Genomic DNA, 22,984 nt, shown 5'->3' with positions numbered 1-22,984 from the left:
TGCTGGCAAATAATATATTATGACATACAGTATCTCGAAGCAGTTGCTCTGAAGTCTCTGTTGATTCAGTGAGTAGTAGCAGAATTAATGAAGTTTTGGGCTGCCCAGAGAAACTTATGATTCCACTAACTATATTTAATTGAATCAGATGAAAGAGTTGTATGTCACTCTAAAGATCAAAAACTAGAACTTAAGATCTTCAAACAAATAGACTGGTACGTTGTTTTAATCAGACACTGAAAAATGTAATAAAACATTTCATAAAAGGAGATCAAAGGTACTGGATCAGTTGTTACCATACTATCTTTGGAACTGACTATTGAGGATAGCCAATCAAGAACCAATTCATCATAAAGTGATTTATTCCATTTAACTGTATAAGATTTTAAGAATTTAAGAACCAAAAAAGGATGAGATGTATTTTTGTTTTAATGAGACTGCTGGGTAGGACTTCCTGTAAAAAAGGACAGCAATTTGGGTAAAGAAAAACCAACCAAACAAAAAACCCAACCCAAATCCACTTACGAAACCAGGTCAGAGAATAAATGGATAAAGTATTAAAACTGGGAATAATAAAACCATTGCAAAGCTGACAAGTGAAACAAATAGTAATAACCTCAACCAAGAAGAGTTACCTATTTTTTACACAGCTATATGCACATATTGATGTCTGATCTGTTTTCTGTGTGGTAGAGAGCTGCTAGCGTGGTTTAGCAGCATGCAGCTTGACCACATCACAAAAGGAAGTGTGGCAAATCCCCATGACAGCATCTTGTGAGTAAACAGTTTTCTCCACAATCTCTGATTCAGAAAAATGCAGGTTACATCATGTACCTGCCACATTCCAATGGATGATGGACTGGGTCCTTCAGCTTTATAAGGAAGAATTGGGAGGTGGTCATATACATCACCAAAGACCACAGACATACTGTTAGGCGAGAAAATGCATGATCTAGAAAGCACCTGCTTTGTATTTGAGCAGGCAATGGCTATATCTCTTATAATAATTTATCTATAGAGAATATGAATATGTCTGTCTACCACATGGATCACTTAGAGCTCATGGTCTATTGATTACAGTGGCTGAATCTGATGAGAACTGTTAATAATCCGCTGAGACGACAGTTCATCCTGCACCCTTCCTTTTTTTCCAGTGGAACATCACATTTGGAAAAATATTCAAATTTAAAATTATTCTTTAGACATGACTAAAAAATATTATTTAAGGCATGGGCATCTTTCCCACTAAATCCACCTACTAGCTAATTTAGTACTGAGTCTGTATAACACTGTTGAGAACGATCACAAAATGGGTAAAGGTTCCTAAGGCACCTTCTCCTCTAACCTTGAGGGAAGTATATTGCATGCAGCTAAAAAGCGGTAGGCTGCAAGGCTCTGGATCTAAGAGAGACTCAACAACAGAGGGTGCACCAAACAAGGATCGAATAGTCAGAGAGTAGAAGACCTGGTGACCTCCTTTCTTTCCTCCCTTCAGAGAGGCAAGCTGGCACAGCTCCTCCATAAAAAAACTAATACCAGTAAAGACATGATATGTTACAACAAATCACAGAATTTTCAAAATCATCTTTCAAGCTGTTTGTTTACAGTAATTTCTGAATTTTTCCTGTCATCTATGTAATATAATACTTCATGTACTGTATAAAAACAAATCAAGCCCTCAGTTCTGTCATTTCTATTTTATATTTCAGTGGCTGAACACTGTGTACCTCTGAGCCACACTTAGGACATGTAAAATACATGTCAAATAAATAGTTGCTTTTAATACAATAGTAACAAAAAACATGTGAACAGCCTATGGTATGAGGCATGGTAGGCCACTCCCCACATAGTGAACACTCCTTGCAGTGAGCTGCTAATGTGTTTTCACTACTGGAAAGACCTGCAATAGGCAAAGACCAAGAAGAAATTTTGAGTTTTAGTTTTTGTACATTAATAAGTGGTAGTAGATAGATTAGAAACTCGGCAAAGCCATGCCATAAGAGCTCCCTGTTCATGTATTCAAATCCTATCTGACGAGCACTTTGAGGCTTGCAAAAAACTGATCTAATTCCTAGAATACGTTCTGTGAGGGTTGCAAATGTTCCTTTCTGAAGAAAAATCAGAAAATTTAGTAGTCCACAAAGTTTAAGAAGTCCAGCTCCAAAGTTAATACAATGTTTAATTCTGCAGAAAGATTCCAGATGACGATTGCTAAATAAATCATAACATCTTTCTTCCAACCATCGTCCACCAACAGTGAAAATAAGATACCATAACTTCTGGTGTTTGCTCAGGGGTTGGTATTTTTCTGTCTGAGATAAGTTATTTTTGTACTGAATATTCAGAATAGCCTGTCCAACAGTTGCATTCTTGGAATAGACAGTGAATCTCCACAATAAAAGCCATAAAAATGCTTTTAGTTCTGGTTCAAAATGAGCCAACATCCCTGGTTTAAATCCATGGAAACAGCTGGTAAACTGGGACCATACTAGTTGCTCCAGGGCTTTGTTTAGTTCCAAAGCATCAAGCTGACTTATTCTGAGCACAGGATTCACACTCTTTTCATTCCCAATGCTGGAGGCCATGTCTTCACAAAAAACTTTCTAGGAATAAATACAAATAGATTATAGTTTAATGGGGCATTTCATATTTTTATTCTTATTAAAGATAACAAATTTGCAATATACCAAAACTAAATAAAAAATAGCAAAAATGCTTCTTTAGATATTAATGCGCTATCAGGATCTGCAACAAGCCCCTTTCAGTAAGCTTTACACTACCAATATAACATTTCATATTAAAAGGACTTACATTGGACTATTTCCTCAAAACAGTAACAAGTTCATTCGGTTATAGAGAAGCCTATAATCTCTTCCAGATATTCACTAAGCTTCACATATTTAACATTTCACTATGAAAATTAATACATTCCCAGGCATAATTTTAATATTCGATCACATCTTAAAAAGGAAGACCAGAACAAGATTTGCAAAGCTGTAAGATCTTTTATGGAAAAATAGGGAAAATGAGCACACCAACTAAAATCTAGGAGAGAATAGAGCAGTGGATGGAAAATACTGCCATATCAACACTTCAGTAGCTGCAGGTGAAAGCAAAATCTTAGAAATACTAAAAAAATTAAGGATTACATATAAAAAAATATAGATAAAAATTAAGGCAGAAGTGATAAAACCTGTTAAATAAAGGCAAAAATTTATTTAATTTATAGAAGAATAAATTATCATACAGTACAACACTGAAGCCTGCATGTATTTTCTAGAGTCTGCTGACAGGTGCAGGATTGTGCTACTTTCTGTATAACAAATTTCCTGGCAAGATGATTAATGTGTACTAGAAACTTCAACAAATGTGTACTCGTCTTGTTCAAGGACTGCAAAGCAAAATAAAATTATTTTTAAAAACTGCTTGCTTGAAACGTCAATAAATCTGGAATTCTGTGAATAAGAGAATAAATGCAATAAATTGCAAGAGCAAAATACGGGAAACTCATCTCAGTAATGCACGATTGTGGGATTACTGATTTTTAGTTCCTTTTGTCCACATCAAAAAAAGAAAAGTGATTACTAGGAGAAGTGGTATATTACAGGAAGAGAGTGCACCTGTTACCAGCTTCTAAACTGGATTCTTTGCACAACAGACAAGCAAGGGTCAACAGCATTCTGGAAAAAGTACAGAAGAAGGAACTTCAAATTCCTATTTACAAGAGGAAAAGTTGCAGTAACACATGATTGCCTGGAATAAAAGATGCTGTATAGGATCCTGTATAGGAACGGTTGCTAATGATATGAAGAGTACTAAAAACCTTCTCCAAACCAATAACCTGTTGGTGAAACTGACTGTGCCAAAAGTTTAAAAACTTAATTATAAAACATTATTTGTAGCATTCCTACTGTTTTCTATGTCCATAATTGGTTAAGTCTGCAAGGAAAATATTGTGCAAAAAAAGCTCACAGGAATTATGATTTTGCTCTTAACGTATGCTGTAGAACAGTACTTTCCAATTAATTAAGACCGGCCACAGAGGTAGGGCATGGGATAGCACCAATTGGTTATTATCAACTCCTCTTCCTCATTAGCAAACAAAATATAGCTTAAGGTAGCAGAAAGCAACCTTAACTAGATTGACAGTGGTTGTGGCATGAATCCATGCTATGAAGTTAGCTCTTTTAACCTCATCTGACAATATACCCAAGCCTGTCTTCTCTCTTTTCTGTAGTTAAGTGGTGAGTTTCCACCTGAGATACTAAGTCCAGCTTTGCCTCTTCTCCATCAACAGTACAAGAGAGATCGTAGACTGAACAGAGTCCTACGATCACTAGGGAGCCTGCATGACTTATGAAGATCCCTTCCCTGAAACAACTGGGATCATTTAACTTGGAGATGAGAATGCTAAGAAGTGAGCTAACAGTAATCTTTCACTTCCCAAAGGTGAGTTACAGAGAAGATTGGGCCAAATTTGTTTACAAGATGCACAATGAAAGAAAGAGGCAACTCGTCACAAGCTGCAATATGAGAAATTCCAGCTGGACATAAGAAAAAAATATTCATAAGGAAAGCAGTTAAGCATTGGAAGAGCTTCCCGAAAGAGGCTGTGAAATCCCCATCCTTGAATACTCTTAAAACTTGACCAAAGTCCTAAGCCACCTGTTCTAATGTTGGATTTAGCCCCAGTTTTTCCAGGAGGATGGACTAGGTGACACCCAGATCTTACTCATGACCTTAGACCTTGACCTTTTAATCTAAATTTATACATCAGTGATTACAGAATCACAGAATGGTGGAGGTTGGAAGGGATCTCTGGAGATCATCTCGCCCAACCTCCCTGCTCAAGCACGGCCACCTAGAGCACATTACCCAGGAGTGTGTCCAGACGGCTTTTGAACGTCTCCAAGCACGGAGACTCCACAACCTCGCTGGAACACCTGCTCCAGGGCCCAGTCACCCTCACAGGAAAGAACTTTTTCCTCATGTCCAGACGGAACTTCCTGTGTTTCGCTTTGTGCCCGTTGCCTCTCGGCCTATCGCTGGCCACCACTGAGCAGAGTCTGGCCCCATCCTCTTGGCACTCTCCCTGCAGGAACTTATACACATTGATCAGCTCCCCCCCAAGCCTTCTCTTCTCAGCTCTCTCAGCCTTTCCTCACAGGAGAGATGCTCCACTCCCTTCGTCGTCTTAGGAGCCCTTCGCTGGACTCTCTCCAGGAGCTCCATTCTCTCTCGTCCTGGGGAGCCCAGAACTGGACACAGTACTCCAGGTGTGACCTCACCAGGACTCAGCGGAGAGGCGGGATCACCTCCCTCCACCTGCTGGCAATGCTCCTCCTAACGCAGCCCACGATACCATTCGCCTTCTTGGCCACAAGGACACACGGCTGGCTCACGGTCAACTTGTTGTCCACCAGCACTCCCAGGTCCTTCTCCGCAGAGCTGCTTTCCAGCAGGTCAACCCCCCAGCCTGTCCTGGTGCCTGGGGTTATTCCTCCCCGGGGGCAGGACCCTGCACTTGCCTCGGTGGAACTCCAGGAGGTGCCTCTCTGCCCATCTCTCCAGCCTGTCCGGGTCCCTCTGAATGGCAGCACAGCCCTCGGGTGTGCCAGCCGCTCCTCCCGGCTCGGTGTCATCAGCACATTTGCTGAGGAGGCGCTCTATCCCTCCATCCAAGTCACTGAGGAATGAGTTAAACAACACGGGACCCGCTATTGTCCCCTGGGGCACCCCGCTAGCTACAGGCTTCCAGTTAGACTCTGCACCACTGATCGCAAGCCTCTGAGCTCTGCCATTCAGCCAGTTCTCAATCCGTCTCATCGTCCGCTCATCCAGCCCACACTTCCTGAGCTTGCCTACGAGGATGTTATGGGAGACAGCGTCAAAAGCCTTGCTGAAGTTAAGGAGGACAGCAACCCCCGCTCTCCCCTCATCTACCCAGACAGCCATTCCACCCCAGAAGGCTTCCAATTGGTTGGTTAAGCATGATTTCCCCTTTGTGAAGCCATGCTGGCTCCTCCTCATCACCTTCTGGTCCTTCACACGCATGGAGTTGGCCTCCAGGATGAGCTGTTCCATCACCTTTCCAGGGATTGAGGTAAGGCTGACTGGCCTGTAGTTCCCTGGGTCCTCCGTCCTTGTCCTTTTTGAAGACTGGGGTGGCGTTTGCTTTCTTCCAGGCCTCAGGCACCTCTGCTGATCACCATGACCTTTTAAAGATGATGGGGAGTGGCCTAGCAATGACGTTCACCAGCTCCCTCAGCATTTGTGGGTGCATCCCGTCGGGGCCCATGGACTTGTGGATGTCGAGTTTGCTTCAGTAACTGTATAATTTAATTGATTTGTGACTCTCTCTCTACATATATATCCTGTTCATGGTGCTTTATGGAATTTTATTTGAAAGAAAGAATTTCAATAAGTCTACTAGTGTGGGACACAACTTGACTACAAAAAAATTGGAATCATTTTTTAAGGAGTCCAAGCATTGTTTGCCAAAATATAAAATTTCTCCAAACCCAGCAAGCCCTTTTCAGCACTTTTTAAAATTAGAATCAACACTGGAAGTAGTCTTTACCTGCAGCATATTTAGTTTGCAGCTCAGGAAGCAACATGAGCACATTGATTCAACTTTGGAGTCATTGATATTGCAGACAGACTATACAAAAAGGGAAGGATATTGGACAAAAATGTAAGAATCTATTGATAAAGACACATTCCTTCAAAATCCTTTAAGTTGTGCTTATAATAGTCCTATGTAAGCATAGCTAAGGCTGTTTTTGGTTTTAATTTTTTTGATAACAATTAGGTAAGAATATTCTCAATTTAAGCCAAAAAAATGGAAATTATTTTGTCGCTAGGCATACTGAAAAGTTTACTATAGGTCATGGCTATAGGTCATTGGATCCTGCAAGCTACCTAAAATCAAAGCTATGCTTACATAACGTTTAACAGAACTGTGTGGGAACGCATACTCTCACGCACATCCTGAAGTGCTCTGCTATACACTACACTTACTTCAGAACTTAACGTTTTACTGAGCTTACAGGTTAGATTCTCCACCTGGAACACATATTTCCAACTTATTTTCCACAAATATTAAAAGGAAAAAATTGAAATTAATACACTCCCACGAAAAATATTTGCAGAAGTCCTAATGATCTGGATAACGGTGACTACTACTTCTGAGAGAGGAAGCCTAAATTCTAATCTTTCTCTACTTTGTTGTAGTGAAGAATTCTCATTTTATTCCATATTTATGATATGTATTGTTTAAACTGACAGCAAATATGGATTTCCCTTTTTATATTACTTCCTCACAAAAACGTTTCAGTGCTTTGTTAATTTTTTTCTCCTTGTACCGTTTTTACAATAGTGGTCCTACAATAGGAATAGATGAGAAATTTGCTCTTTGTTCCAAAACCAGGTAATAAAAACAAAGCCTATGGGTGTCAATACCTTTCATTCATACTTTTAAAAGTTAGTTTTACATTCCATAGCCTGCTGTGCTACACAGATCTTAAACAGAACGTTATTCTTCTCCATTGTTCTGCATTAAATTCTGTTCTGTCAAGTCCTTACTGGTTTTATTTCTTTATTTGGTCTATTTAAAAATATTTAAAACTCAAGAACTCTCAGAACTATAGACCTAACAATCAAAAAGATAAACATTAAAGTTCAGTTAAAGATGGCATCAGGCTTAGCTTGTAAGATCAGAATTCAATAGTCAGAACTCAAGTGAGGATAAACCATAAACTCCATGTGTGATTAACCCGTTATACAAATACATTTTGAGACAAAATACTGAAGAATACGCCTTAAAAGGTTTCCTGATGATTTTAAACCACCACAGATATTGCACGGAAAAGAAGAGGAGTTAAAATTTAATTATCAGAAAAGAAAAAAAAACCCAGACAAAATACAAGTTATTTAAGAGAGAAAAGGTCTAAACTAAACAAATCGACATTGCCACTTGTACAGTACACTGTGCAACAAAACAAATTATTGTATATCACCAGGGAAATAGGAATTTCTTGCATTATATATTAGAGCTGTTATCGAGCGTTGTACAAATTATGAATGAATATATTTTATTTGGAAACATGTTATTGACAGAAATCTATCAATAGTAATGTGAGTATTGTCAACAGCCTGTCAATATTAATGTAATTATGATTAAGGGGATAACATGGATTTTAGCTATAACACCAAGTAACATCTCCTGCACTGCTGCTATCAATATAAGCACTATTATTGAACTGTTCTGAGACTATCAGTATGAGATGTATTACCATCAGGCATATTTGTCAATGCATTCTGCCTACAAAAATTCTACATTTAAATTTACAGGTTTGTAAACTTTGCCTGCAGAAATGCGCAAATGTAAGTAATCTCTAGGGTGCCATTTTTCCTCAGGGTTATTCCACTGTGGATCAGTAATCAAGGGGTTTCTACTGTCTCACTGCTAGTGCAACCTTATTCTCTGCTTTTCTAGCATAATCATTAGAAGATAGATATATACCTATATGTAGACGCTTCAAGATATTAAGGCATGATTTGCTAAAACACTTTTTTAGAAGCCAAATAAAAATGTATTTCAGTCAAAAATAAACTCTGTTCCTTACTGTCCTGCCTTAAAATTGTATTTAGATGCAACTAATAGCATCCCCTTTCACTTTCATGAGTTCATGATTTAACTATTTTAGATAATCTCTTCTGTGCAGCCAAACCATATCTAGTCTGAGCACTGTACTCATGCAGAGCTGGAACAGATCACAAGAGACCATCTAATCCTAACTCAGCATAAAGGCAGGCTCAAGAATACCTAGACAGATGTTTAACTACCAAGGAAGCAGATTCCACAATTTCTCTAGATAGTTGGTTCCAGGGTTTTATCACCCTAATAATTACAAAGAATCTTTTTCTAATATTCAACCTAAATCACCTTTATTACAAATAAAGATGGTTTTCATTCTTCAGGAGAAAAGAATAATAAAAACAGAGCAGAATTTCCAGTTTGTCTGCACCTTTTCAAGAGGAAAAAGCAATGAGGAGAGTGAGAGCACTGAACCACACAGAGAAGACCTGCCAAACTACAGAATCTATTTCCTACAATGTGCCAAGTATTGTCTTCCAGAATCAAACTGTTACTATGTAACTTTAGACCTTCTGTACCTTCAGATCTTCTTCTGTCACTTTACTGTCTGAATATTTAGTTCCTGTTTTGTATTCATATATTTTACTTTTTTTACTCTTAAATACAGTGCTTCATGCTTGCCTGTACTGAATTTCATCTTGTTGATTTGAGAGATTAGCTCTAATTTGTCAAGATTACTTTGCATTCAGATCTTATGTTCAAAAAAACAACCTCCCAAACTTTCAACCCCTCTTCAGCTTAGCGTCACCAGTAACTTTTTGTAAGTGTGTGTTCTCTTCCATCATCCAACTCATTAACGCCTTTTCATCTTGACGGGGTACTCCAGATAATTATTCTATAAAGGTAATTTTTCAACCAGATGCTGTTTATATTACCATCTATTAGAGATAGTATTGATATTATGTTTCCCTAGCTTGTTTATAAAGGGAAAATATCTTTATTAAAATCAAGCGATATCCTACCTAAAGTTTTCCCCTTATTAAGCTTGTCACCCTTTCCAGGAGAAGAAACAGTTTGAGTTTTATTACAAAGAGGTCATGTCAAACCATATCGACTGTTTTACAGGCTCCCATCTATGTATTTTTAGATACTAATTAATTGCTAAACTATTTACTACTGAATCTTTCTTTGAAACTGAAACTGACAGTTTTCTGTGTCTGCAGACAGACACTTTGCTGGCAGCTTTCATCCTCCAGGACATTAAATAAATAAATATATAAATAACATCACTGATGCCCAATTTCGCAATCATTCTAGGATTAATTTTATTAGAATTTGCCACTTGGACAAATCTATATCAAGATTCTGTGAGGGTGACAGAGCATTGGAACAGGTTGCCCAGAGAGGTAGTGGAGTCTCCTTCCCTGGAGATATTCAAAACCCGTCTGGATGTGATCCTGGGCAATATGCTCTAGGTGACCCTGCTTGAGCAGGGAGGTTGGACTACATGATCTCCAGAGGTCCCTTCCAACCTAAACCATTCTGTGATTCTGTGATTCCTTAGGCTATTCTTTCTGTGCTTTGGTTCCACTCTTATTTCCTGTCTAAAATTAATTTTAAAAATTGCAGGTCATAACTTACCTCTTTATAAAGTATGAAATACAAAAGATTTCAGTCTTTGAAAATCTCTTACTTCTTCTCCTTTCTTATTTAATAACAGACATATGTAATGGACCTATCCCTTTGTGCTCCCTCTTGCCTAGATTTTTAAACCTTTTCATTGTTTTTTTGTGCTTTGAAGAATAAAATAAGTTTCAATTAACAAAGTTACTGATTTTATCCTCACGTTCTTATACTACTGCTTTACATTCATCCTTAATCATGCTGCATTATTTTATAAATTATTTTGATTTTTTTGCATTTTTATAAAAAAGAATGAAATTCCTTTTTATTTCCAGGCCTCTGAAGAATTCCTAATACATAAAGTCTCTTTAACATTTATTATTTTAGTTTATTATAATTATCTCAATGCAAATAAAAGACAGATAACAGATTTTTTTTTTTTTTTTTTTTTTTTAGCTCTGACGGTCTTTTTTTAAAGTCCAAAGACCGCCTACTACAGCCCTGCAACCGTTGAAGATTATTTTTTTAATGCCTATTATCTTTATCTATTCTCTCTGTCCTACTTCTGAGTGAATCTAACAATTCAGTCACTTCCAACTAAAATTCCCTTCCACCTTTAGTTTCTCAAATAAGTCTTCTTTTTCAGGCAGAGCTGAACCTAAAACAGCTGTTCCCTTACTAGCTTCTTTGACCTTCTAAAACAAGTTCTGTCTTTACTTCATTCCAAGAATGAAATATTTCAGTCACCCTCTCCTGATTAGGCAGTATACTGTAGATCAAACCATAGTCTTGCTCTTTCTCATTTTTACCTCTACCTAGAAACACTCAGCATTATATCATCCTAATTTAACAGCAAGAACATATAATTTTGATATAAAACACAGCACAGACTTCATTTTCCCTGCTTGCTCTTTTTAAGTAAGTTTCACTACACAAACCAATTGCACTGCAGAAGATATTATGAGAATACCTGTTCCAGAAGAACCACAGGAAAACAAATGTATAAAATTTTCTGTACTTTAGATGAATTAATATAGCATTATAAATGATAGAGAAGAAACATAGTCTAGAGAAAAATGGAAAAAAAAAGTTTTTAAACTACTGAAAAGTTTGAATTGTGACTACTATCAGCCCATCAGTAAGGAACATTTACCTTATTATTTATAAACAAAAAAATACATAGGCCTACAAGGTACTCTCTAAAACAAGATGCAAAGGACTAAAGCACCACTTTAAATGGACTAGATTCTGCAGAGTTCTAACATTCAGATCTATGGCCCAGGTAATAGTATGTTGTGGGCATGCTAAGAATCACAGCCTCTCTAAATAAACCATCACTAACACAAGACAGCTCCTCTCTTCTGCAGGAGCCACAAGGTATTACTCTGTTCCTGTGGATTCAGTGTTGCCATACTGTGTGTATGCCAGAGACAGCGAGAGCAAGCCAGTGAGCAAGTAAAGAAGCAATACGATGAAGGCCAGAATTACAGTGAAGACATTAGGCTTCTGTGTTGATACCCTTGGTCTCCTATCCCTCTCCCTTTACGTTCACAAGGTTAGTGTACTAATAGAGAGCAATGAAAATGACTTTTTCACCCACCATAAGAATGCTGAGATTTTTTTTAAATGGGATTTTAGGGAATGGAAGGAAATTATTCCATCTAACTTCAAATATTCTCAATGGTAGAGGATGCTCTGCATGTCAGTCTGAAATCACTAAACTCTACAGATCAGAAATCAAGCCACAGGTATTCAGATAGCTATAAAAGCTCCCCTAATAAAGCACAAAACTGAGACGCCAGCTAGTGAAAACCTTCTGTCTTACTATTAATTCTTGTCTCTTTTCTGCTTATCAAGTGTAGAGAGAAATATCCTCAGATTAAAGTCTAATTGGGAGCCCCAACTGTGTTGTCTCTTAATCACTGTAAAATTAACTTATCACTATATCATTACCTCAAATAACCTTACAAAAGATTGAGTTTATATTCCAGTCTCGGTTTCTATACACTTCAGTTAAATACCTATCATTTTGTAAAGAACACAGAGAAGATTCTCTAACCATTTGGAATAACTACTAACACTAATTGAAATACCAGTAACACACTGCAATCACTGAAAACATTTATTTCTCTCAGTATTCCTGAGAGGTGGGACTATCATTTTGAGAAGCAGAGAAAGGAAAGGAAAACACTGAATGACTGAACAACAAGTCAATTCCACAGATGAAATTAAGGTTTTTTACTATGGAATTTGAATGAGCAACTAGTAACAAATCCCCTAATCCTGACTGCTACAGTTATTCAATGCCAGAACAACAAACAGAAGACACAAATTCAAGTGTACCTGCCAGAGTCAAAACATTAGCGCTTCAAGGAACACACTCACAAGCTCAGAAGATCCAGAACTGATACAACAGCAACGAAGAGCAGTAGGAAAGTAGTGCACTATTAGAAGCTGTGCAACACTCATTTCTGTTAATATGTGATAGAAACTGAAAATCCTGCATAATACCTTCTCTTGAATACTTGCAAGGAAGACTACTATTGGCCAGAATTAAAAATATTCTGGCTACTAAGAGCTTCCCTTGACTTCAGAGAAATTTGTGATCAGTCAGTACTTCTGAAAGACAGATTATTCAAAACAACTAACTAGATTTGGTTCCCTGATTACTGCATAACTGATACTTAACATATTAGCTCATAAAGTTTGCAATGTTAAATTTAATGCTACAAAAGCTCAAAGGTAAGTGTACTTGCATTCCCTACAGTATAACATGAAGAGATAACATCATCCTACTGACTTTCTGGATATGCACCTAATTTTAATTTATTAAAATAATTAGAAAGATAAGCAGACAGTGAGTCATAGGTTCAGTCACTCCTCCTTTTCCTTTCCTGCATTTCTTTTCTTGCCCTATCTTATTTCCTTTCTTGTTTTTTGTTTTTTTTGGACCATCCCTTAGTATGTCTAAGTCAAATTCCAAACTCAACTCAATGGACATGTCCATATTGCTTGCAAATTCCCATTCCTGACTGTAGGAAATTCAAGTAAGCTGCAGTTCCTTTTAAATAACTCCAGAATAAAAAAGGAAAAGAAAAAAAAAAAAACTTGATAAAACAAAGTTGCATGGTAACTTGAGGCTTTCCAAAATACGTGGTACAGAAAACTCTCAAGCACCAAGATGAGGAGCCAAAATATATGCCCACACAATCTTAACTCTCTTTGAAACTAGTGGTACTTCTCGAGAATTATCTGGAGATATGCTTTGCAGTCACTGCTGCTTAACCTAAGTGGTGGAGGGGTCAGTTGGAGCAGTGTGGCAGAGCTGTTACTGTGATGGTTAACTAGGAAGGACCAGCCCCTTGTGTGGAAGGGGTAACATGTCTTGATTAAGCCAGTATCACTATGTATAAGCAACACACAAAAAAAGATACAAGACCCCTTGTGCTACAAACGTAGGTCTTGCTGAACTGAACTCTTGAAGATCACATCAGCAGATGACAAGGAGATCCTTGTACCTGAAAGGATTTTGGTCAGGATGAGGATATGAGGTATCTAGATAAAATAATGGATAACTGAAAGTATACACTGCAAAAGTGAAAAGGATGTAAAGCTTAGTAGATATGCCATCCTTCGTGTTAAGTAGGCGAAACATCACACTGTGGCAGAGGTATGCAGCTCCTTTTCGGAATGGTTCAAAGACAGAGCATGAAAGCACGGTTGTCAGAATGCTGTGGGCAGCTATAGCCGTAACTCTCCATTTTCTGGCTTCTGCTGCTTACCTGAAAAGTTGGCTTTACGCTTAGCGACATATGCAATATTTGATTCTATTGCCATAAGGACACTGTATCTGACATAGCCTTCTTTGTTAAACATACTGTCATTCCCAAATTTATGTTCTGTTTCTATGCCACCCCTTACCCTTCTTCAGTTTGATACTAACTCAACAAACGGAGTAACCTAACTTAACTCCCATTTCACAGCTCTGTTGTGTTTCTGTTCTGCCCATGCTTGTCTGATTCATTTGAATGGATCACCTAATAGCTATGGAGATGTCAGGATGAAGATTGAGAAGTTATGTAGAAGGGATTCAGAAGCAATGCCTCTTCTACATACTCAGATGCAATTTGCCACAGATGACAGAACCCCTTATTCGTAAAACGCACAACCACTGCCTAGACTTTATTCCATCTTTCTTCCTTTTTATATGTGTATGTCTAAATACATGACTATACATATCTAAGTATAACAGTGCTAAATTTACTGCATTGCGGGAACATAATGTTCTTTAATCTTTTATTAAAAACATCTACTATACGAGAAAGGTAAAATCTGTCCTAAAGGCACAGTTAACTCATAGTTAACTTCTATCCACCACAATACAAAAAGGACGACTGTTTGCAAAACCAGTGCTATAACAGGCTGTATATATTTATGGTATGTTAAAGTCAAGAAGGCCTGGCATCAGGAAAAAGGTAAGCCTGTTTACCGTCACCTGTAAGTTTTGGCCTCATATTATACGGCATAACTTATGAATGATTAGATCTAATTATAATTAAGTACTCTCAACTGCTGGAAGGATGAAGAAAAGTACTTTACTTGATGTATGTGTCTCATTTTTTAGGCTCCAGTAAGCTGACACAGTTTCTGATATCTACAGTCACTCCCTCCCGTCTGCCCTCAATTGTGTATTCCCACCTCTTCTTATGGGCTCCAATGCTCATTTGACCCTCCACTGAACTGTTTTAGAACTGTTTTAGTATGTTAAACTGGCAGAAAGCAAATCTTTTAAAAATGTATTTATTTATTTTTCTGGAACCCAAGTACACTGAAACAGGTCAGCCAAGCATCAGGTAAGAGGAAGGACCTATGCAGTATCAGAAAAAAAAAAAACCAGCATTGGTGTCAAGAAATAAAGGTGGGATGACAGTAGTCATGAGACTGGCTGCCTTTGAATCTCAGCGTTGTATTCTTAAATCTGCTACCAATCAATACTGAGACAGAAAACAGCCTTTCATTTGACTAGTACAACTGTTCTTATGGTCTTCAAATCTGACATGCTGAACAGACAAAAATAATACCAGAATACTGTAAATCTGAATATTGAAAAGAAAAAAAAAGCAATTATTTGCATGAGTCAGCTGTAGGATTCATGCAGATTTGCTGGTGAGAGGCTACTGCGTTTAAGCAAGGAATACTGTTTGATTCCTCCCTATTCTTACCTTTTTGATATGATAGTACTTTGAAATGTTTGGTATATACAGTGACTAACGGGGATGTTGGGAGAATTAGATGTGCTTGGTGTCCCCCAGTCTTGACAGTCTTATTAGCTGGTAATTATGGTAACTTTAAGCACATGAGAGAAGACTGATATGCTTTCACCACACTCTCCTCAATGCTATAAATACATTAGCATTTTAGAATCCACTAGCACAGTTGCCTATACATATTACAAGTAGCAGTTTAGAAGAGGAAAAATCATTTCCTTGCTCTGAAGCGTCAGCTGTACACAGATCGAGGTTCTACAGTTTCTCCGCAATTCCAAGGCCCATTCTTGATTTAGTTCTGCCCCACAGTGTCATGGTCCTATACTAATTTCATTTCCTGGAAAAGTCTCCTTCTCCATGCTAGTCCCCTCCTGTGAAATCTGCTGTCAGTTCCTCTGCTTACAAAGTTGACATTATTTTTTAATGTATTTCTTAGTTTTCTTAGATTTCTAAACTTGTATTATTTCCCTTCCTTCCTAACCCCACTGCCAATATTAGCAGTCATGGAGATGGTGGGAGATAAGCAGTGGCAGAGACATTATTTTTAGACAGCTTTTCCCCAGGCAGACACTGATATGAACACAATGAATATGAACCTCCATAGGTCCCTTCTGGCAGGAAAGGAGGAAGGGCTCAGACCCACTCAGACTAAACCCAAGAATGAAAAGCTGCACCACTGTCATAATTCTTTTCTCTTCCCATATCACATATTTTTCCTCTTTTTCTTCCAGCTCCAAGTTATTTCTTTTTATCTTTAACATTCTTTCCTCTGAAAAATCTGTATTTAATTTCTTTTTTCAAAACAGCCTGAAAAATTTCCAAATTTTCTAGCACACGGACTACATTCCACCTCCAAACAAAAAAACACCACCGTCTCTGAGATAGGCACATTATAAAGAGATAGCCTCCTTTCTGTCTTCCTTTTCCTAAAGACTTCTGCAAAGATCAGGTATGAATTGACAATAATTGTAGATGCAGGCCACATACAACGGCTACTACATGGCCACTGGAGCCATTTAGCTCATTTGAGAAGTGGCAGGCCAGAGAGTTTCTTACCCTCTCTGTACACGTACAGCACAATCTGACTCATGAGTTAGGTCTGCGGCTTTCTAGCAGAGCATATTTTCTTTTTCGTTCACTGTTTTTAACTTTGCTACTTGAAGAGTACGGTGGGTGCTACGGACTACGTCACTGAGAGCACACTGGCTTGTTAAAACGAGAGTTGTAGCATGACGTCCTCTCTTTTCTCTTCACTGGTCTACGTGAAAAAGTGTGTGCGTGTGTGTATGCGCCCATGTGTGCACGTGTGAGCGTTCTGTTATGTCTCCTAAGGAGGAAAAAAACCCAAACAAATGAAACTGGAACACCATAAGCAGCTTGTTTGAAAACACCATGCTGAAGTAACCTCCTGTATTCCTAGATGCACCAAATTTTAGAGAAGTTCACTCCCATCTTAACAGAAAGAGGCTACCATCAATAACCGTAGCAGCAACACAGTGATTTTGAGTCCACTCTCACTGTTAGTCGATGGTTTAGGCTGAAAGCTTAAATTCACTCTCTACAAGAAAGTGATAAAAAACCTTAGTAGGTATCTAACTTTGAGGTCATGAATAGTTGTTATTAATTTAAAATGGGGTCTGTATGAGCAGAAAATAAGACTGCTTGAATACATCTCTGAATATATAACTCACACTCAAAAGAAATTAGTGTGAACTCAGATGTTGCGCCTGAGAAGTTAAAATCTGGAAAGCACCCCTTACTAAGGAGAAATACACATTAGGGTATTCTAGTGAAAGAGTGATTAGAATTGACCCCATGATCATCTTCTAACTGTACACATTAGAAGTACAAAATATCATTTTAATGTTTCACTGATATATGTCTTATGAGTTGTTCAGCTTAATATATATTATACATACATATAAAGCTAATGTATTTGTATAGAGTTAAGTATATTTACCATTTAAAGGAGCAATGGACACTTTACAATAATCATAGGATAGAGCTGGTTTTGAGCTTACTTAAAAAAATATGCCTCTCTCAAAGCCCATTGGAAAAGGAGTCTTTTCTGTGATCTTTCTGAAGTGGTAAGGAGGGTTGCCTTCTCCAATTTCCTAAAGTATGTGTACGGCAGGCCACTGATGTGCCCCCCTTCCTTTTTTTAAAAAATGTGATAACAGGGGTAAATTATGGATCAGTGTATTTACTGTAAGCTTCTCATGCGTTCCTGCAAGTTTAATACTTAATATTCCAGCAAGTTTAATATTTAAACTAGGCTCTCAGAGAAAGCAGACACTAATATCAGTAACTGCCTAAACAAGAGCAAGATCATACTGGTTTCGGCTAGGGAGCATGCAGATAAAAGACGATGTTAGGTAAATTGGCACAAACCTGTTGAGCTTTTTTTTAAAAATTAAAAATGCATTATCTAGAGAGCCTTAGAAAAAAAAAATCCTTCCCCTAAAAGCATTAAATACCTAAAACTTTCACAAGCCATATACTAATGTAAAATAATCCAATTTATTCTGTAATTACACTGATGTTAATCCACAATAAATTTATCGGTAGTCTTTGAAGCATATTTCCGATTAAGTACAGTACTATCTTTCAATATAAAATTTCATGTTTGTCTATTTTTTAATTATTATTATTGGAGTACACCACACTTATGAGCTACATTGATGAATTTGCATCTATGCCTGGAAGTTATCAGTTAGTGTTAGCTGGACACAAATTATTTTACATCTTTTTGATCCTGTTCTCACTTAATAAACATACAAATTACAGGTGCGAGGTTTTTGGGGTTTTTTTGTTTTAAAAAGTAGGTCATTACAATTAATATAGAAACACAGTATATCAGGAAATAAAGTACTTATATTGTGACCCGAAATTGGTGACCTACTGGTCTATTTTTTAATTAATTACTAATTTTTCTTTAAAAATCTATATCTCCTCTCTCCTTGCCTTGCCCCCAGCCTATCTGAACCTCATAACTTTTTTAAATAGTTTAACCCTGCTCCCCACTCCTCCCTCCCAAAATACAAACAGTAAAAAGGAAACCTTTCCCACTTTCTCCCATTTTGAATATGTAATTACTTGTTGGATTACTGCTGCAAGATACATGTTAATAGTGGATTCTGATATTGCTCCCTCTCCCTCGTTTGTGTTTTGAAGTCATTTATTTTATCACATTATTTTTTAGCACTGATTGTATGTAGTTATAAACTTGTTTCATTCCTTCCTTCCCAAATATTCTCTGAGGATCAGTCTTTAGCAATTTTCAGAACCATCACTTTAAAAGACTATAAGCTCTTAAAGGATTAAACACAATATAAGATCAAATATCTTTCTTGACTTGCACCAAAGTATTTGATGTCAAAGCACAGATGGAAGTCTCTGGATTAGTAACAGTGTCAAAAACTATCACAGTAGAGAAATCACCTTTCCTATTCTAAGAAGTTTCTATTGAAGTCTTTATATAATAATACCTGTTTGCAAGTTTTAATTGAGTTTTATTTAGTCCATCAGAAGAACATTTGCTTCCTACACATCCTTGAATCACAGTAAAGTGTCAAAACATCTCTGTGAGTCATTACCTTTTTTAATAAAATAAGTGATATCTAGAGTCTCAGGAAAAAGAAATTCTTCTAAAAGGAGATATATAAAGGTCTCAAAAAAAAAAAAAATCCCTGCCAAATTTAAACAACATCACCCCCACCCAAAAACAGTCATTCAATTTAAAAGGAAAAACAGGAGATACTCAAAAAGGAAGTTAAGTCACTCTATCAAACAGCTCTTTAGAATGATCAATAACTGAAAGCGAAATATCTTTGTCAGGCCAGATTATTTTATCTACACATACTAATCTAATAATGTACCTGATTTAAGTCATCAATTATCATCCAACAAAACCAGAAATGAAAGCTTTTGCATTTTAAAATCATCATCATCTGCAAAGAAAATTCTGACCCTTAATGATGAGATTAAGTTGAATCAGTTTCACCTATTTTATTAATAAACCTCTGGATCCTTAAATTCATGCTGGGTGTATCTAACTTAATCCCCAACAATCCACCAGCATGAACTGGGGCACGACATCCCACCTACCTGACAGCCTTTTAATCACTGAATGGATTTATAATGCATCTGAAGGCCGGCCCATTACTTGAGAGGTTGAACTTTTCTTAAAATAAATTCAGAGGATGATGTTTTATGTGCTTGCACTGCTGTACTGAGAGTTCTAAGGAACACTTGGAGAGATTTCAGCATGAGTTCACTCAGACTGGTGCAAGTTCACCGTTATTACTCTACAGTTTTGCCACATTTCTAGCAAGAGTAAAGGAAACTTAGGCACTCGTTCAATGAAATGTCTAATTTTAATTATTTAGGTAATTATATCAACATTAAAAGTTTCAATTTACGCTTCAATTGGAATTCATTTCCTCCATCTGGGTTCTGAAAATGAACAAAACTGAATCAAGGAAGGCCTAGAAGGTCAAAGGACTTATCAAGCAGAGGCAAAAGTCTAAGCTAAAAGTTATTTCAGCTGTTTTGTCCCCAGACTAATGCACTTTCCTACATTTTGTATTTAACATACACATATCCAATTGTTGCTTTAAAATTGTAAAAACTACATAAAATGTGCTACATAAAATTGTTACTTACCAAAACATCCAAACTCTCTCACCCTCCCGTAATACAACCCAGACTGGAAAGCATGACAGGGTACATAAATATAAGATAGTTGCAAAACCTTCATATATAATATCTGAGCATATTCCTCTTCACTGAATCTATCAATAGCCTAACAATATGGAGAACACTATAAACGTCATGATAATTAGAATGTAAATATGTAAGCTAATACTAGTAAAAAAAAGAAGTTTTTCAAAAATAATAACCCACATTTCATACTGCTGTTTGGATAACACACAGTTTGCACAGTCTGGCTTACTGGCAACCTTCTGACAATTTCTAGTAATTAACAGCAAGATCTAATTTACCCAAAAGACAAGACAAATTCCTTACTAAACATTACTGCAATGTATAGGATAGTAAAATATTGGAAGAATGCTTAAAAAACATATTACAATGATAACAAAAGCTCACTTCACTATTATATTGTTCTCCAAAACACGGATGGCGATGCAAATTCATCACTTTATCAAAAACTGCTCTTTTCACTGTGAAAGAAAAAAAAAACCAACATTCTAAATAAATTCTTTAACAGTATGCAGAGAAAACGAAGTGTGTATCTACTTTCAAGTCTTTTCTTCATAAAAATTACACTGAAATAAGTTTGAACTAGCCTATTTGTGGTGTAACACCTAGCACAAAACACCATCTCTTCTTCACATGCCCAACCACAGATACAAATGGTAAGGTATTCTCTCTAAAGAAAAAGTACATGGGCAACGTAACTTTTTTAATTCTAAGCAGATATTCTTATAAGAGCACTAGCCACAATAATAGGTGTTCCAAGACTGACGTGATCATCTACTCTCGTAGCAAATTCTACCAGAGAGGAATTAAAGTACTAGTGTCAAATCTGTCCAACACTCTTGACATAATGTATGGGTCCTATTGGTCCATTCCAACTGGTCGTCGTTAATTTAATTCTCTGAATCTGAACTAACTGAAATTGATGCTTCATGCAGCGTGAACACAGATTGAAACAAAATAATTCGGAGATATGAATGCTGTTACTCCCCTTTACAGTCTGCTATGCTAATTCCTGAGCCAGTAATGACACTTTAAATATTTTCTTACTAATCACTTCATTAGATAAACAGATGATGATGAAGCCTTCCAGGAAGTGAAGAAGAAAATGCTGATGAGAAGAAACTAAGGCATAAAGAGAAAAAAAAAAAGTTGGTAGGAAAAAAAACCGACTGGCTGATGAAATGACTTTGATAAAGAATAAAAGTAGCAATAGCCTTAGAGTGTACATTTTATGAGCAGTTAATGATGAATTGCTTATTAACATAGGCTTCAAAGAAGTCATACCAGAATTCACTACGTTCTAGTAACATCAAAGAGATAAATAAGTATTTTGGAATCAAGCTTCACTACAAGCTGGCCGTATTTCATCTTTGACCTTGATGCACACATCTCTCCAACTGACAGATGAAAGGAATATGATTTTGGATTTAAAGAAACACAGAGTCCTATGTTTTCTGGTAGTGACTGTTAAGTGGAAATCATCTCTTTGCCAAAATAAGTTGGCCATTCAGACTAAACGTACCTCAACTTTGTTTGCGACAAACCATTATTTTGCCACCAAACAACTGAGAGCTGCACAAAATCAGCTTAACAGACAGTGGAATGGGGACTCTGTCACCTTTAGCAGACAGCATCTACCAACGGAGAACAAACTTTTGGAAGCCTTTAAATGTTTCATTCTCGCAGCTGACATCAGATTAACAATTCAGAACAAAAATTCACCTCCAGCAAAATATTACTTCCTTTCCTCTCTACTTAATGCACCACAAGGCTCCATTTTTTTCTTATCTCTCACTTTGGGCCTGGCTGGCAGCCTGTAAAGTGTTTACATACTGAGATACACAACAGGAAAAACAGTTTCGGGGGATTCATGAAACTCAGAAGCCCGGACAGAGCATTAAGAGGAATCTAGGTTTTTTTTTTTTTTTTTTTTTTTTTTTAAAGAAACTGGGGCAGGAAGGCACCCCTCGAGCTGATCCGCAGAGGCTGCCCCGGCCACACGCCTGCAGCCAGCCCGGGAAGGCACGGGCGAGGACCGGGAAAAGGCCGCCGCAGCAGGCCCACCTCCGCCCCCCGCGCCCGGACCCGGACCCGGCCCAGGCCCAGGCCAACAGCCCAGCCGGCCACCGCCACGTCCGGCTCTGGGGGGGGGGGGGGGGGGCGCGAAGGGCCGGTCACTGGCCGCCCCTCGGCTCCCCCCGCACCCCGAGGGCACCGAGCTCCTCCCTCCCCCCTCCCCGAACCCCCTCGCCCCGACTGACCTGCGCCACCGCCGGGGCCAGGCCGCGGCAGCGAGGGGCGGGCGCTGCCGGGCCGCAGGGGCTCCGCAGGGGCACAAGGGAGAAGGGGGCTCTGTATGGCGAGAGCCCGCGTGGACAGGGCCTTCTCTGCCCGCCGGGGACCTGCCTCCGGGGCGGCCCGGCTGGGTCCCTCCGCCCCTGCTCCCGGGAACCGTCCCGCCAGCAGGCCCTGACAGCCCCCGCGGGCCACAGAGACCGCTCCCGCGGCCTAGAACAGCTGCGGCACGGGCGATAGATACCGCAGAGCAGCGCCTAGAGTGGCTGTAGCTACGCAGGAAGTAATCATGGCGATCGAGATGGCGCGCTAGAAAGACTCCCGCGACAGCATTCGTGCCTGGGCAAGGCGGGGGGGGGGGGGGGGGAATACGGGGGCACTTGACTGACGGGCCGGAGAACAAATCAGACAGCTCAGAGGGGAGGGTGGATAGCCAATGGAGGAGAAGGAGGAGGGCGGGGCCGGGGCCGAGCGTGAG

General features: G+C 38.4%; 1 protein-coding gene across 1 annotated transcript; it reads right to left on the bottom strand.

Moving 5' to 3' along the window:
• Positions 1 to 253: 253 nt before the first annotated feature.
• Positions 254 to 22,842, bottom strand: PEX2 (peroxisomal biogenesis factor 2). Its single transcript, XM_068932469.1, has 2 exons — positions 22,473 to 22,842; positions 254 to 2,603 (listed from the first exon to the last, which is right to left on the bottom strand). The coding sequence occupies exon 2, from the start codon at positions 2,583 to 2,585 to the stop codon at positions 1,671 to 1,673; it is 915 nt and encodes a 304-aa protein (XP_068788570.1). The 5' UTR covers positions 2,586 to 2,603; positions 22,473 to 22,842; the 3' UTR covers positions 254 to 1,670.
• Between the last annotated feature and the right edge of the window lie 142 nt (positions 22,843 to 22,984).

Source organism: Struthio camelus, chromosome 2, assembly GCF_040807025.1.
Source record: "Struthio camelus isolate bStrCam1 chromosome 2, bStrCam1.hap1, whole genome shotgun sequence".
In the NCBI taxonomy this organism is placed as follows: domain Eukaryota; kingdom Metazoa; phylum Chordata; class Aves; order Struthioniformes; family Struthionidae; genus Struthio; species Struthio camelus.
Note: the sequence above shows the minus strand (reverse complement) of the source record. Positions and strands in the feature narration are given on the sequence as shown.